The following is a 14,836-nucleotide window of genomic DNA, read 5'->3' as shown; positions in this document are numbered from 1 at the left end:
ACTACCGCATCGGAAACAGTGGACCTAGGGATGTACAGAAGTGTGAAAATCTCTCGCACAGACGTATGACACAAGTGACACCCAATTACCTGACCATGTTCGAAGTCCGTTAGTCCCGCGGAGTGTCCCATTCAGCTCTGGCAAATGGCTCTGAGCACTATGGGACTTAACATCGATGGTCATCAGTCCCCTAGAACTTAGAACTACTTAAACCTAACTAACCTAAGGACAACACACAACACCCAGCCATCACGAGGCAGAGAAAATCCCTGACCCCGCCGGGAATCGAACCCGGGAACCCGGGCGTGGGAAGCGAGAACGCTACCGCACGACCACGAGATGCGGGCCATTCAGCTCTCTCACGGTATCTAATGACTACTGAAGTCGCTGATCTGGAGTACGTGGCAGTAGGTGGCAACACAATGCACCGGATACTTTTGATAACACAGTGTATGTGCATTTCTGGCTGCTCGTCGTCGATTGGCTTGTGAACAACACCGACGATTCCTGTCCTGTACAGTTACTAGAAATTGTGTCTTTATGCTAACATACGGAAAAGAAAGGAATGGTTGAGCTAAAACAAAGCAGTAACACCCATACGAAGACCTGCACGCATCCACTAAAGATAATGCTATGCATTTGGTGGAATAGCTATGGTATAGTGTAGGAATTACTTCCAGTGAGGTGTAACCATCACTGTTGATGTTTACAGTCGACGACTAATGCACCATGAAGACCCAATCCATAAACAACGACCAGGAAGACAGTGTGAAGCGATGATACCTCACGATAACGCCCACTGGTATTCTACTAGACAGACAAAACACCATGCAGGAGATGGGTTGGGAAGTTATTCCGCACCCACATTATTCACCTGATTTTACGCCCTCATATTTTCTCCTTTTCCGCTCTCTGTCGAACATTCAAGGAATTTGCTTTCTGGAAAAAAATGCGCTCCGAACATGGAACGACGAGTTCTTCGCCTCAAAACCACCTGATTTCTAGAGTCGCGGAATCTGGAAGTTACCGCAGCGTTGGCAGGCTGTTGTAAATACTGAAGGAGTATATATTATTGATGACTAAAGTCTCTGTTATTTGTATGTGCTGTGTTTATTAAACACGTGGGAAAAAGCTGCCAAGTTGTGCACCAACCCAATAATAACATAAAACGCAATAATTCGACATGTAATTCAGACATTTATTGACGGTATTTTCTACAAGTATGGTAACTCAATTTTTTACATATCTATGCACATATTTACTTTTAATCTATGTACTGTTGATGCAAAACGTTAGTGTATTAGTTGGACGACCATTTCTTGTGTATAATTTATAGAGGATATCGGAGGGTGACGCCGTAACATACTCATCCCTGATCTGATATTGGTGTTGTAACGGTGGAATTCAACAAGACAGGTTTTGAAATGAACCATTCTGGAAATTTGTAGTAAGGTCTTACGGGACAAATTGCTGAGGTCATCGATCCCTAAGCTTACACATTACTTAATCTAAATTAACTAACTTACGCTGAGGACAACACACACACCCATGCCCGAGGGAGGTTCAAAAATGGCTCTGAGCACTATGGGACTTAACAGCTGAGGTCATCAGTCACCTAGAACTTAGAACCACTTAAACCTAACTAACCTAAGGACATCACACACATCCATGCCCAAGGCAGGATTCGAACCTGCGACCGTAGCGGTCGCGCGGTTCCAGACTATAGCGCCTAGAACCGCTCGGCCGCGCCGGCCGGCCCCGAGGGAGTACTCGAATTTCCGACGGGACCATTCTGAATGGTTAGAAAACAAGAGTGCTGCTAGGAATGCATAAAGTGGCAAACGTACCAGGTGACGTAGGCTCTTTCACCCCAAGGCACTTGGAACGTCGCCCAACAGTCGTACACGCCTGGCTCCGCTTCCTGGTACGAGAAGATGAACAGCTGTAACAAAGAGAACAAAAGTTTCCGTAAAAAATGAACGTATGAGAAGTACGCAAAGTGCGTACACTTCTACAGTACAGGGTATGAAAACGCAGTACACATGAACATTATCATCTCAAAAATCCAAAGTTATTTTTTCAAATAACTTACGGGAATGCAGTTGGGTGACGCCTCCATACATAATCTTACGTCACCGTGCTACGTTTCCTTCAGTTATTTACACATTTTATAGGCCGGGAGAAACTCAACTTTCATATAGTTACATAAACAATTTTTGCTTGTTTGCAGATTCATGACTGCAGTTCTGGTACACATTGTAAACCCCGCTCCACAGTATCCTATCGCTTCGCTAGAAAAGACAAAACAAAATGTTGCAACCCGTTGCAAAAGCGGAGAACAGTGCGGCAATTCGCTTTCTGCGTTTGGAGGGGCACAACGCTGCGTGCTGAGTGAGTTGCTCCTAGTGAAAGGCAAGAGTGCACTATCACGTGGCACAGTACTTCCAGTATGGGCAAACCAGTCTGAATGACCTTGAGATAAGCAGCAACTCTCTGTGCAGAATAGAGTAGTACGGGCTCTGGAGTTACGAGACCGGCGTAACAGAATCCAGCCGATAGTTAAAGAAAAAAAGAAAAAAAAAATCTGTCGTGGATCAGTTTTCGACAGTTGTGCCTGTTTGTTTTCCTCTCTCGCACTCCTGAATTCGCGCTGTAACAGCAGACTGAGTAGTTCCTCTGCTTGTTTCGCCGACCGCTATCGAGTGGTGCTAGCGACGTCCGGAGTGGTTACGAGGCATGTGGCGTTGTCTGGGAGGCTCTCCTTACTGTGTCGTCAGTGGTTCCGATAACAGCGGTGAACAGAGGCTCTACGGTGGGGATGTCGAGTTTTGACATTTGCCATAGTCCTTGTACGTATTCTGTTTGACTCCGCAGGACGTGGTCGTAATTTAATAGCATGTAGATGGTAAAAGGTTTCATTGTTTCTATAGCTTAGCCGCCGCTGCTTGATGTTTTTAGTTCCTTCGCCACAGTGACGCAACAGGCCAGTGTAGCGTGTCGTTGAGTGGTGCTGATGGTTCCGGTTGTTCGCTGATGTGTTTGTAGATCGTTACACCGATGTCAGCGAAGTTGTTAGTGGTGTTTTTAGTTTACCTGATCTCCCAGAAACTTCACTCAGTTTGAATAAGGGTCTAAATAAGTGAATACATGTCTCAGATGCTAGAGCTGTTGATTCAAAATCGATATATCGATGTGTTCCACAAAAGCTATTGATATATGTAGGTAACATGTATTCCACTCTGTATCTACACATCGATATCGAAATCGTTATATCGAGTGCCGATATTTTTATCTTATATCACATTTTTTCGCAATTTTCGGTAAATACTTGAAATTGTTTTTTTGAAAGTGTAGTAGAACACAGTTTTACTTCCCTGTGTGAAAAAGTACTATTACATTTTGAGATTTCATCATATCCAGTCCCTCTCTTTGACTGTGTGAAACAAGTATAGGTGGCACAGGTGGGGAAGGGTGGGAGTAGCTGCGGAGTGAATGGGGTAACAAAATTTCCTATGTGAAGAAATATAACACACTAGTTGCGCTAAAAAACAATCTTTAACTCAAGCAGTATGCTATTTCTTCACATCGGCATTCTTCAAAAACAGTTGCTAAAAATGATGAACAAAAACTTAAATGACAAGACTGGTCTTTACATTGGGCGGAAACGTGTGGGGGGAAATGGTGACGTAATCGGCGCTCGGCGCTACCAACAGAAACTGGAACGTGTAACATCGCCACGAAATTTTGATACTGCAACTGCTAGGTCGCTGGCGTTTGCAGAAAAGAGAAAGAGAGAAAAAAAAATATCGGGGGACTTGACATGAAGTGTCCCGAAGACGTCTGATACGTGATGAAACCGTACGACACACCCATTGGACACCTTTTATTGGGCTACTTACATGCAGTTACCATTCTTAACAAAGTGGTAGCCGACCGTTGTCGCCGAGCGGTTCTAGGCGCTTCAGTCCGGAACCGCGCTGCTGCTACGGTCGCAGGTTCCAATCCTGCCTCGGGCAGGGATGTGTTTGATGTCCTTATCTTAGTTAGGTTTAAGTAGTTCTACGTCTAGGTGACCGATGAGCTCAGTCCCATTGTGCTTAGAGCCATTTCAACCATTTGAACAAAGTGGTTATCACCAAGCATGAACGTGCATCGTGTTGCTTTGAATTCTTGCTCTAAGGGGGATAGGCACGTTGCTAGCTTGTTGGTGAACAGAACATCTAATAATAAATCAACACTTAAATACACAGCTCCAAAACTGGCAGTATATTTACAATGTGCAGCCTTTTTTTATTCGCCAATACGTCGATATTTATTCTGTATACATGTCATTATATCGAATTACTTTTAATATTCTGAATGCCGATAAAGACATTTTTTTGAATATTGATACATCGGACTCCCGACATTTTTAAAAATATCGACATTCGTAGCATGTACTCCACCGTCTCTGAGAAAACGACGGTCAAAGTTTTCGAGGAATTTTATGTGCACTTCAGCGCACAAATAGTTCATTCGTAACGGTAGCACTGCGGCTAGCGTCACGACCCGTGTAGGAAACCCAATTTTTGTTGTTTTCATTGAACTACTCATGTTCAAAAAATAGTTCAAGTGGCTCTGAGCATTATGAGACTTAACATCTGTCAATTGAAGTCACATTACCCACAATTGATTCACATACAACGAGATTTAAAGAGCAAGTATTTTCTAACTTCATTAATCTAACATAAATGCAAATCATGAAATTAAATATAGCTGCGTTAACAAATCTTAGAAACATTACAAAGTGAAATATCTAACTGATCTTTTTATCGAAACGGTTCAAATGGCTCTAAGCACTATGCGACTTAACGTCTGAGATCATCAGTCCCCTAGAACTTAGAACTACTTAAACCTAACTAACCTAAGGACATCACACACATCCATGCCCGAGGAGGATTCGAACCTGCGACCGCAGCGGTCGCGCGGTTCCAGACTGTAGCGCCTACAACCCCTCGGCCACTCCAGCCGGCAACTACTCATGTCCGTAGAAGATTACTACACGAATGTTTTCCACTGTATATTGAAATAAAGTTGCCCTTATCGTCTATTAATAGTATGTGTGGCGAACAAATTAAAAAAAGAAGTTACATGTGTGATGTCTGTTCTTTCGGATATGTCCGAATATAATTGTTTCGAGCTGATGGCCAAGAAATCCACACTCTTTACTGCGGATGCACATTTATGTTCGAACTCCAGCGAGAATCTAAAATTAGCGAGCGTGAAGGACATGGACAGGAACTACGGACAGTTGACCCTGGAGGGGAGCGTGGGTCGCTCGGGGACCGTGCCGAGATAGTAACGCCCACTGGCGGCGAACACTACGGGTGCGTAGCGCAGTGCTTACGGCAACTGCCAAGTAAGCATGATATCAGAGGTTCGAATCCCGATCTGGCACACATATTCACTCGTCCCCGCCGATTCAGCACTAAATCCGATGTAGCTGATGTCATTAGTTCCTTTCCTTTCTCTCGCGAAAGGAGGTGTTTGAAATTGTTTTCGGTGAAGTTCCTGTGATGTATCTCGATCCATCAACTGCAAGCGACAGTTTTCGGAAAAGTGATCTGTTATGCGTGAAATCTTCAGCAGTGTTAATGACGTGAGATTCATAGGAAGAAATGTCACTGTGGCAGTCCAGCCTCGGGCATGGATGTGTGTGCTGTCCTTATGTTAGTTAAGCTTAAGTAGTTCTAAGTCTAGGGGACTGATGACCTCAGACGTTAAGTCGCATAGTGCTTAGAGCCATTTGAACCGTTTCGATGAAAAGACTAGTTAGATATTTCACTTTGTAATGTTTCTAAGATTTGTTAACACAGCTATATTTAATTTGATGATTTGCATTTATGTTAGATTAATAAAGTTAGATAATACTTGCTCTTTAAATCTCGTTGTATGTGAATCAATTGTGGGTAATGTGACTTTAATTGACAGATGTTTTTGAAAAGACAAACTTAACTTGCAATATAATTTTGCAAAAAAAAAAAAAAAAACCTCAGTGCTAGCAATTCACCACAATCAGTACCGCCACCGTGTCCAGGTCATATATTTTTTCAAAGAAGTTCGAATTTCTTAAATGTTCTCGTTTATCAGCCAAAATAATTTCATGTGCATTTCAAGTATTATGACCAGCATTGCCCACTGCTGGGCTTGTATGTATTTTTTTAATGAGAGACCAGAATATATCGCGTTCCCACCGTTGCTGCTCTAGAGGTAAGATAAATTAATTTATTTTTTATGTGTACAGGGACCAGAGTTATCAATTTTGAACAGGGCCAGATGATTCAGTGCCTAAGGGGCTGAATGTATTTTGCACTGATTGCATTTCTTTACTAGTATTGGGAGTTGCATTGCCCAAGCAATTCGTGTAAAGTTTTGCTAACAATAACACAGAGTAAGCACACCACTTGTACTTACAACACGAAACACGACAATTCGAGTTTTGTACTCATTCCACAGATCAGACTTTCATTCAACATAATCGAAAAGAAATAATCTTTTTAAAAGAAAGTTACAATCTGGTTACGGTGGTACGCTCGCATTGATGGGTGGTTAACCCACACCACATAACTGGTCTGATTATTCTGCGGTGTGCTCGGCGGACGGGCGCCACACACGTGAAAACTTACTGCTCTGCGATTTATTTAGCCAAGGCGGCGAAGCCGACCTGTTATCCTAAAGGTGCGTTTACACCTGTGCGCCTTACAGCTCGTCCCAGCGCGGCTGTTGCTTGCCCCACACCCAAATAGAGGCGCTCACTGCCAACACAGGTGGGAATGGAATCACTCTCATGCACATGTTGGGGAAGAGGCATGCACCTACACGCGTGTCTCCACTTGCGTGTTTGGCAAGCTGCAACCGCACGGCGACTAACCGCAAGGCGCACAGGTGTGAACACACCTTAAGCAGCCTGTGGATCTGCTGGGTCACCGCATTGCTCTGGCGGTGCGCAATGTCGACCGAGCAATTCTGTGCGACGCAGTCTTCAGGGGGAACGACGGGGTGACGGACAAAAATATTGCTGAAAATCACAATTTTCTTTCTCCGTCCTGGAATACAGTAGGCAAATGGGGTTCGCTTCAACGAATATCACATACGTTAAAGTTTTTATTGATATTTTTTTATTGGAAAATATTAATATCTTCACTGGGTAATTGGGATTTTCCCGAGGCAACTCTGAAAGCAGGTAGATCGACGGTTGTCGCTGTAACTCCTGTTGTGGTTATTTGAAACCTGAAATTATCATCCTGATCTGTGCAGATGTAATCGTAGTTCATCGTAGAGAGCTGCAAAATTTTTTTGGCGAAATTATAGATATTTGAACAAATGACCATTTTTGGATCCTCCCTTTTGGCCGAATAATAAAACCAAAATCAACAAAAAAAAATCGGCTATGGTGAATCGAAGAGATTTCAGTTAACTTCAAGGGAGACCAAAAATCATTAAAATCGGATGAGAATTGTAGCGTGGGCGACGACAACCATGTCGAAATACATGGTTTTGAGAAAAACGCGTGTAAAGTTTGGCAAGTATTTGTCATAGAAAGAAAAGGACAATGCTTGAATCTTACAAGATACCATCGATGCCTGGCCCATAATAACTATCGCTCCGGCTAGTGGTTGGCCGCTTTCTGCTACTTTGACCTGATAAGCTCTTATTTTCGACCTCGAAGCCCTTCTCGTCGCTCAGCGCATCGTCGCCGGGGTCTCTATCTTCACAGAATCGGCGCGTTCCATCGCCGATTACGATTTCAAGAGCATTTGCCACGTGCATTAATGACACGTGGATTATTAAGTATGACCTACAATGAATAGACATACGGCCAAATGTGAAGCAATGTTGATAGCCAAGCTTCGGCTGGATGTTACTTTTGGAGCGTACGCATTTTGAGAAAGACCGACCAAACAACGCCCCAGCAAATCAGGTTTATTCAAACCGGTATAAATGGGGGTGGTGTCATCGGTATGACTTGTGACAACCAGTTCTGTAACGCCGAGGCGTGTCGTGCACGCTTGATTTCAAAAGGCTTGCAGAATCGTTACTTTTCTGAGTTCGCGCGTAATGTTTTGGAGAATAATTCTTCAATGTATGTACATTGGAATACCGTAATAAAAAGCTTTCGAGTTTTTTCGACTGCCATCTGAAGTTAACGTTATCATCTTGATGTTTTGTTGTATTTTAAACAGACCTAAGGTCTTATTTGAACAGTCTTTTTGTACAGTAACTTATTTAATTTCCTTCTCGGGGGTTTTCAACTTGGCTTTGTTACTAGCATGGCAAGGCAGCTTTGATTTTTTTAAGGTTATCTAATAACTGACAGTTAAATTATTCTTTTCAAAATTTGTTTGGTAAAGTTATTATTTCAGCTTTAAATTGGCTGACTAGCTTTAATTAAATTTATTGCTGAGTTATGGGGCGCCCGTTGAATCTGTAATATTAGGGCCCGTTCTTAAATAGTACTCTGCGATGTAGTGACTATTAGATTTAAGGCAGGCATTCGTAGTAAAAGTTTTGATTGAATGATAGATTTTTTTAAATAGCCTGAGCTTGCAAGGAAGTGCGTTCAAGGGCAAATTAACGATGGAGATTCTGCCGTGTCTGATCATCCGCAAGCAGGATGGTGAAGACGCCTTCCGGCAACCCAAGTACCATGTACACTTAACTTGCCAGTCACCCTTGACAACTTCATCTATTCTGTAAAAGTCTTCAATAGATCAGAAACAAATTATCCTCGTCAGAATTAATATCCAGCCCTCCACTGTCATCATTTGACCATATCACAGTTCAAGCTTTTACATCTCAAACCTGACAAAAGACGCTGCCCACTAGTGCTTGGCAACATCTTACACCCATTAAAACGCCCACCTAATCGAGGCATCAACGGAAAAGTTGTAGCTGTGTCGTGCTAATGCAGATGATTCCTATAGTCGGCTAATTAACGCGGACGAGGACACGGCAAGCAATGGTTTGCCGCCACCGAGAAGGGCGGATAGCTATCTGGGAAGTTGATGCTGAGTATTTTTTTGTTGCTGCTAGGTTATGGTGCAAACAGATCATCTTTGTAAGCGGCAAACAGTCACAGAAGAATACCCCCGAACTGTCCCCAAGGAGTTACGGGAGGACTTAAAGACGACAGGCAGAAAGCAGCTGTCGAAAGCAGCATTTCTACTCGACAACAACGCCCAGGTCATTCAGCACAGGACTATGTTACACATCGTACTCATTTGGGCCATCAAATTTTAGATCTTAACTGTGTCCTCCCACCGCCTCGTGTAGTATCTGTTTACTTCTTGCAACATTGTCCAGTAATATCTCTGGGGCTACCTATTAATAGCGTGAATAACCATATTTTGTAGTGCGGGCCGCTGTGAAGGGAACAGGAGAGAGTCAGTGGAAGTTGTAGACAGGGATGCGGAGCGATCGTGACGCCAGCGCCGTCACCAGCTGCGCTGGGTTTATCGATCGAGGATCCATATCGAGAACAGACCGATCGAGATGGCCCCACAGATTCTCGTTTGGATTTAACTCCGCGGAGATGGTGGCCAGTGCAGTAAGGTAAACTCACCCCAGTGCCCTGCGAGGTGGGCGTCACGCTGCATTGTCCTACTGGTAGATGCCACTGTGCCGAGGAAAAACGGATTGCATTGTAGGGGTGGATATTGTCTCGAAACGTAGAAGCGTACTTCTGTTGATCCATTGTGCCTTCCAGAATGACGAGATCAGCCAGGAAATACGTTCCGATCTGGGTCCTTCCGACGATTGTGCTGGGTTGCTTCCAGTAAACCCAACGGCCATCTGTCCAATGGAGTGTAAAATGTGATTCACCTGAAAAAGCTACCTGTCCTAGACTTCCAGAATGACGAGATCAGCCAGAGAATACCCTCCGATCTGGGTCCTTCCGACGATTGTGCTGGGTTTCTTTCAGATGTTCCACACCGTAAACCCAACGGCCATCTGTCCAATGGAGTGTAAAATGTGATTCACCTGAAAAAGCCACCTGTCCTAGACTTCCGGTTGCGGTACTGGCGTGCAAATTCTAGCTTTCGTTGCCGATGAAGAGTAGTCAGCATGGGTTCACGGACCAGGTGCCTGCAGCGGAGGCCCGTACTCAGCAATGTTCGCCGGACGGTCGTCGAGGTGAAGCTGTTGGTTCATCTGGGTGATCAGCTACTCAGCCGTTGCGCTTCTTTTGTCACAAACGCACTGTCGTTCACCTCTGCCATCTATGGGCCGACGCGGCGCTGATTTTGGCTAGCTCCATTCTGCCACGGTATCCTTTAACCACTGCAGCACGTGAGATCTTTATAGACTTAGTCGTTCCGGTAGTGCTTCCATCCCTGAGACGAAAGCCAATGATAATGCCCTTTTCAAAGTGAGGTAAATCGTTCCGCTTCCGCATTATTCGACTGCACCGTTTTCCCCATCCCCGGACACGCTTTATGTACGCCCCACTGTTAGTACTGTCAGCTGTCATCTGTGGCTGGTTATTACACGTTACGGTCGAACATAGGCGGTGACTGAATTAATGGGGGATATTGATGAAATTGACCAAAAATGTCAATTTTCGATTTATTTCTTATTTGTTAGTACATCTTATGCACAATAAGATCCCAAAGATTCAATGATGAAATCGCATCCGAAGTGCCTGAAAATTAATTGAAAGTGTGACACGGCCTCCCTGCCACGCCCAAGTTTTGAAGCAGCGCTTCAATACCAGCTCAGTGAACAACGATTCTGTGTATTACTTTCAACCAAACGTGTGTGGGATGGATCTAGAAGGCAGTAATACATACTCTTTGGTTTTATAGATCATCTTTGGCCGATCCTTCACTTCTCAAAAAGTGTGTTGATGGCAAAACCCAAAATCCATATGAGTCTCTAAATTCACTCTCATGGAAACGATGCCCTGAAAACACATTTGCATCTGCTACAGTTATCAGAATTGCTACTTATGATGCAGTTATTGTATTTAATGATTGGAACGTCGGGAGGATGAAGGTATTACAAAGAATTGGCTTCAAGATAGGAAATTTTACGCAAGATATCCTGAGAAAAGTAGATTTACAGCGCGTCTCTGCAGCTCAAAAGTCAGTTGAAGATCTGGTAAAGGAAAGTAGACAGACAACAAGAAACCAGAAGAGAAGCATTGAAGGGAAAGACGACTCACAGTACAAATGTGGTGCCTTCTGAAGAAGTGACATAATGGAAAAAGCTATGTTGAACTTTAAACTGCGTTTCCTGAAAAGTTTGTTATTTAAATTTTATTTACCTTTTCCTCAGATTCTATGAATGATAGAATTATGAAATTTAGTATACATATTTCTGTACACCTAATAAACGTTTCCTCAAGAGCAAATTTTGAAATTCTGATTGCAAATTGAGATATGGGGCAATATGCTTGGAAGTTTGCTTGAATTTAAAATTGTACTTGTGGAATTATAATTCAAAAATTATGAACATTCTCCTGTTTGAACTATTCCAAAAATCTCATGAAAGAAGCTTACAGCATATAAAGAGATGAAAGAGAGAAATTTTTGTAGAAATCTCTTGAATGCTTGCTAAGAAAAAGGAACATACATTATTTTTTGAAAGTAAAACTCCAAATTTCATTCAAAAAAAGTTGAGTATATATAATCAAACCATTTTATATGTAAATGTGTTACTTTGATGTAAAGCATGGTACAAAATTTCATTGTCATATCTCCAAAACTGTGGACTTGGTGAATTTTTGAAATAGTATGTGTTTTTCATCAACGTCCTCCCTTAATGTGAAAGGACCGTGTATTTTCTCTTATGAAGAAACCATAAAGTAACAATTATTTCCACATCTGTGTCGAGGTTATTTTCGAGATGGAATTCCTCTGAGCAACCAAATGCAGACTTATAGAACCAAGATCTCCAGCTATGTGCCGCATTGAAGGATGAATTTTGATTTTTTTAGATATGACGATTAAAAAGTTTTCGACTGTGCTCGTTTGTTTGCGTAGTGAGTAAAGAAGAATTGCCCGCTGTCAAGCTGCGTTCTTTCGATCCTCTCTCTAGATTTGTAGGAGATTAATGTCTAATGCATTAAACGCGGAGCACAAGGTGGAATTAGGGAACGATGGGGAAGGAAAACCGCTGTGCCTTTTCGTAGGAACCATCCCGGCATTTGCCTAAAACGATTTAGGGAAATGACAGAAAACCTAAATCAGGATGGCCGGACGCGGGCCTGAAACTCGAGAATCGGAGTCCAGCATGCTAACTACTGCGTCTCTCTAAATTTATATGGCTCTGACATCAGACAGGATTGCTTTCATAATGAGCTGTTTGTCGTGCCTTTCTGGCGCGCGAATGTCTTTTGCCCTTGAAATACTTCCTCACACAGCTACAAGTTTCCTCAAACCTGATTGCGCTAGTGTACAGCGACGCTTCACTCGCTGGATTGGATAATGAACGCAATGCTTCAAAACGTGATCCATATGTTAATTTTTCACAGAACTAGTACAAATACACAGACGGTTGGTGGCAGCACTGGCAGTGGGGGGTTTATAAGGCGTATCGGGCGAACGCGGGAAACAGTGTAGTCGTTGTCGTAATGCGGAAACTGAGCGATTTATCTGGCGTCCAAAAGGGCACGATCACTGGGTCTCGGGACAGGAGTGGAAGCATTTGGAGAGCGGCTAACTGTGTAATCTGTTCGCTTGCCACCGTGGTCAAGGTACACCGTGCATGGCGAAACTTGTTGTTGTTGTTGTCTTCAGTCCTGAGACTGGTTTGATGCAGCTCTCCATGCTACTCTATCGTGTGCAAGCTCCTTCATCTCCCAGTAGCTACTGCAACCTACATCCTTCTGAATCTGCTTAGTGTATTCATCTCTTGGTCTCCCTCTACGATTTTTACCCTCCACGCTGCCCTCCAATACTAAATTGATGATCTCTTGATGCCTCAGAAATTGCCCTACCAACCGGTCCCTTTTTCTAGTCAATTTGTGCCACAAACTCCTCTTCTCCCCAATTCTATTCAATACCTCCTCATTAGTCATGTGATCTACCCATCTAATCTTCAGCATTCTTCTGTAGCACCACATTTCGAAAGCTTCTATTCTCTTCTTGTCTAAACTATTTATCGTCCATGTTTCACTTCCATACATGGCTACACTCCATACAAATACTTTCAGAAACGACTTCCTGATACTTAAATCAATACTCGCTGTTAACAAATTTCTCTTCTTCAGAAACGCTTTCCTTGCCATTGCCAGTCTACATTTTATATCCTCACTACTTCGACCATCATCAGTTATTTTGCTTCCCAAATAGCAAAACTCCTTTACTACTTTAAGTGTCTCATTTCCTAATCTAATTCCCTCAGCATCACCCGACTTAATTCGACTACATTCCATTATCCTCGTTTTGCTTTTGTTGATGTTCAGCTTATACCCTCCTTTCAAGACACTGTCCATTCCGTTCAACTGCTCTTCTAAGTCCTTTGCTGCCTCTGACAGAATTACAATGTCATCGGCGAACCTCAAAGTTTTTCTTTCTTCTCCATGGATTATAATACCTGCTCCGAACTTTTCATTTGTTTCCTTTACTGCTTGCTCAATATACAGATTGAATAGCATCGGGGAGAGGCTACAACCCTATCTCACTCCCTTCCCAACCACTGCTTCCCTTTCATATTCCTCGACTCTTATAACTGCCATCTGGTTTCTGTACAAATTGTAAATAGCCTTTCGCTCCCTGTATTTTACCCTTGCCACCTTCAGAATTTGAAAGAGTATTCCAGTCAACGTTGTCAAAAGCTTTCTCTATAAAAATACTAGAAACGTAGGTTTGCCTTTCCTTAATCTTAATGGCGAAAGGACGTTATCAAAAACCGGCGGCGAGGGAACTGTGGTGCACTACGGGTCGTAGATGATGAGGTGAATGACTGCTGTTGAGATGTGTACGGGCGAATAGACGGGCAACTGGTGAGCAACCGGCCGCCCAGATGAACCAAGATTGCCGGCCGCTGTGACCGAGCGGTACTAGGCGGTTCAGTTCGGAACCGCGCTGCTGTTACGGTCGCGGCTGTGGCTAAGTCAGCCGGCAGCGGTGGTCTAGCGGTTCTAGGCGCTCAGTCCGGACCCGCGCGACCGCTACGGTCGCAGGTTCGAATCCTGCGTCGGGCATGGATGTGTGTGATGTCCTTAGGTTAATTAGGTTTAAGTAGTTCTAAGTTCTAGGGGACTTATGACCACAGCTGTTGAGTCCCATAGTGCTCAGAGCCATTTGAACCATTTTTTGTGGCTAAGTCATGTCTCCGCAGTATCCTTTCTTTCAGGAGTGCTAGTTCTGCAAGGTCCGCAGGAGAGCTTCTGTAAAGTTTGGAAAGTAGGAGACGAGATACTGGCAGAAGTAAAGCTGTGAGTACCGGGCGTGAGTCGTGCTTCGGTAGCTCAGATGGTAGAGCACTTGCCCGCGAAAGGCAAAGGTCCCGAGCTCGAGTCTCGGTCGGGCACACAGTTTTAATCTGCCAGGAAGTTTCAGGTTATTGGAAGCTGGGTTGAAATCTCGCCGATTGTTGATGACACCGTATCACAGACAACAGAGACTTGCGTGGTGTATAGCCAGAGTCAACTGGGACGTTGAGTGGCAGTCTGTGATGTTCATCGATGAAGCTTGCGTTTGATTGAGGGGGTAAGACCGACGACAACGTGACTCTAGACGTATACCTTCTTTGTTATGTATTTGCTGCTGTTGCATGTGACCTCGTTGTCTTGGGTTTCTACGGCTGATTGTTGTATTCATTACTGCAATTCCTATACTGCTTTCAATGT

The 14,836-nt window shown here is 43.6% G+C and overlaps 1 protein-coding gene across 1 annotated transcript in view; it reads right to left on the bottom strand.

Annotated features, from left to right (window-relative positions):
* The window catches only part of LOC124713077 (arg8-vasotocin receptor-like), a 200,351-nt gene that overhangs the window by 46,937 nt on the left and 138,578 nt on the right, over window positions 1-14,836 (bottom strand). The window contains exon 4 of the mRNA XM_047242925.1: window positions 1,848-1,942. Coding sequence (XP_047098881.1) covers window positions 1,848-1,942 — 95 coding nt within the window. The remainder of the gene's footprint in view (window positions 1-1,847; window positions 1,943-14,836) is intronic.

The sequence above is a fragment of the Schistocerca piceifrons genome, chromosome 1 (genome assembly GCF_021461385.2).
Source record: "Schistocerca piceifrons isolate TAMUIC-IGC-003096 chromosome 1, iqSchPice1.1, whole genome shotgun sequence".
In the NCBI taxonomy this organism is placed as follows: Eukaryota; Metazoa; Arthropoda; class Insecta; order Orthoptera; family Acrididae; genus Schistocerca; species Schistocerca piceifrons.
Note: the sequence above shows the minus strand (reverse complement) of the source record. Positions and strands in the feature narration are given on the sequence as shown.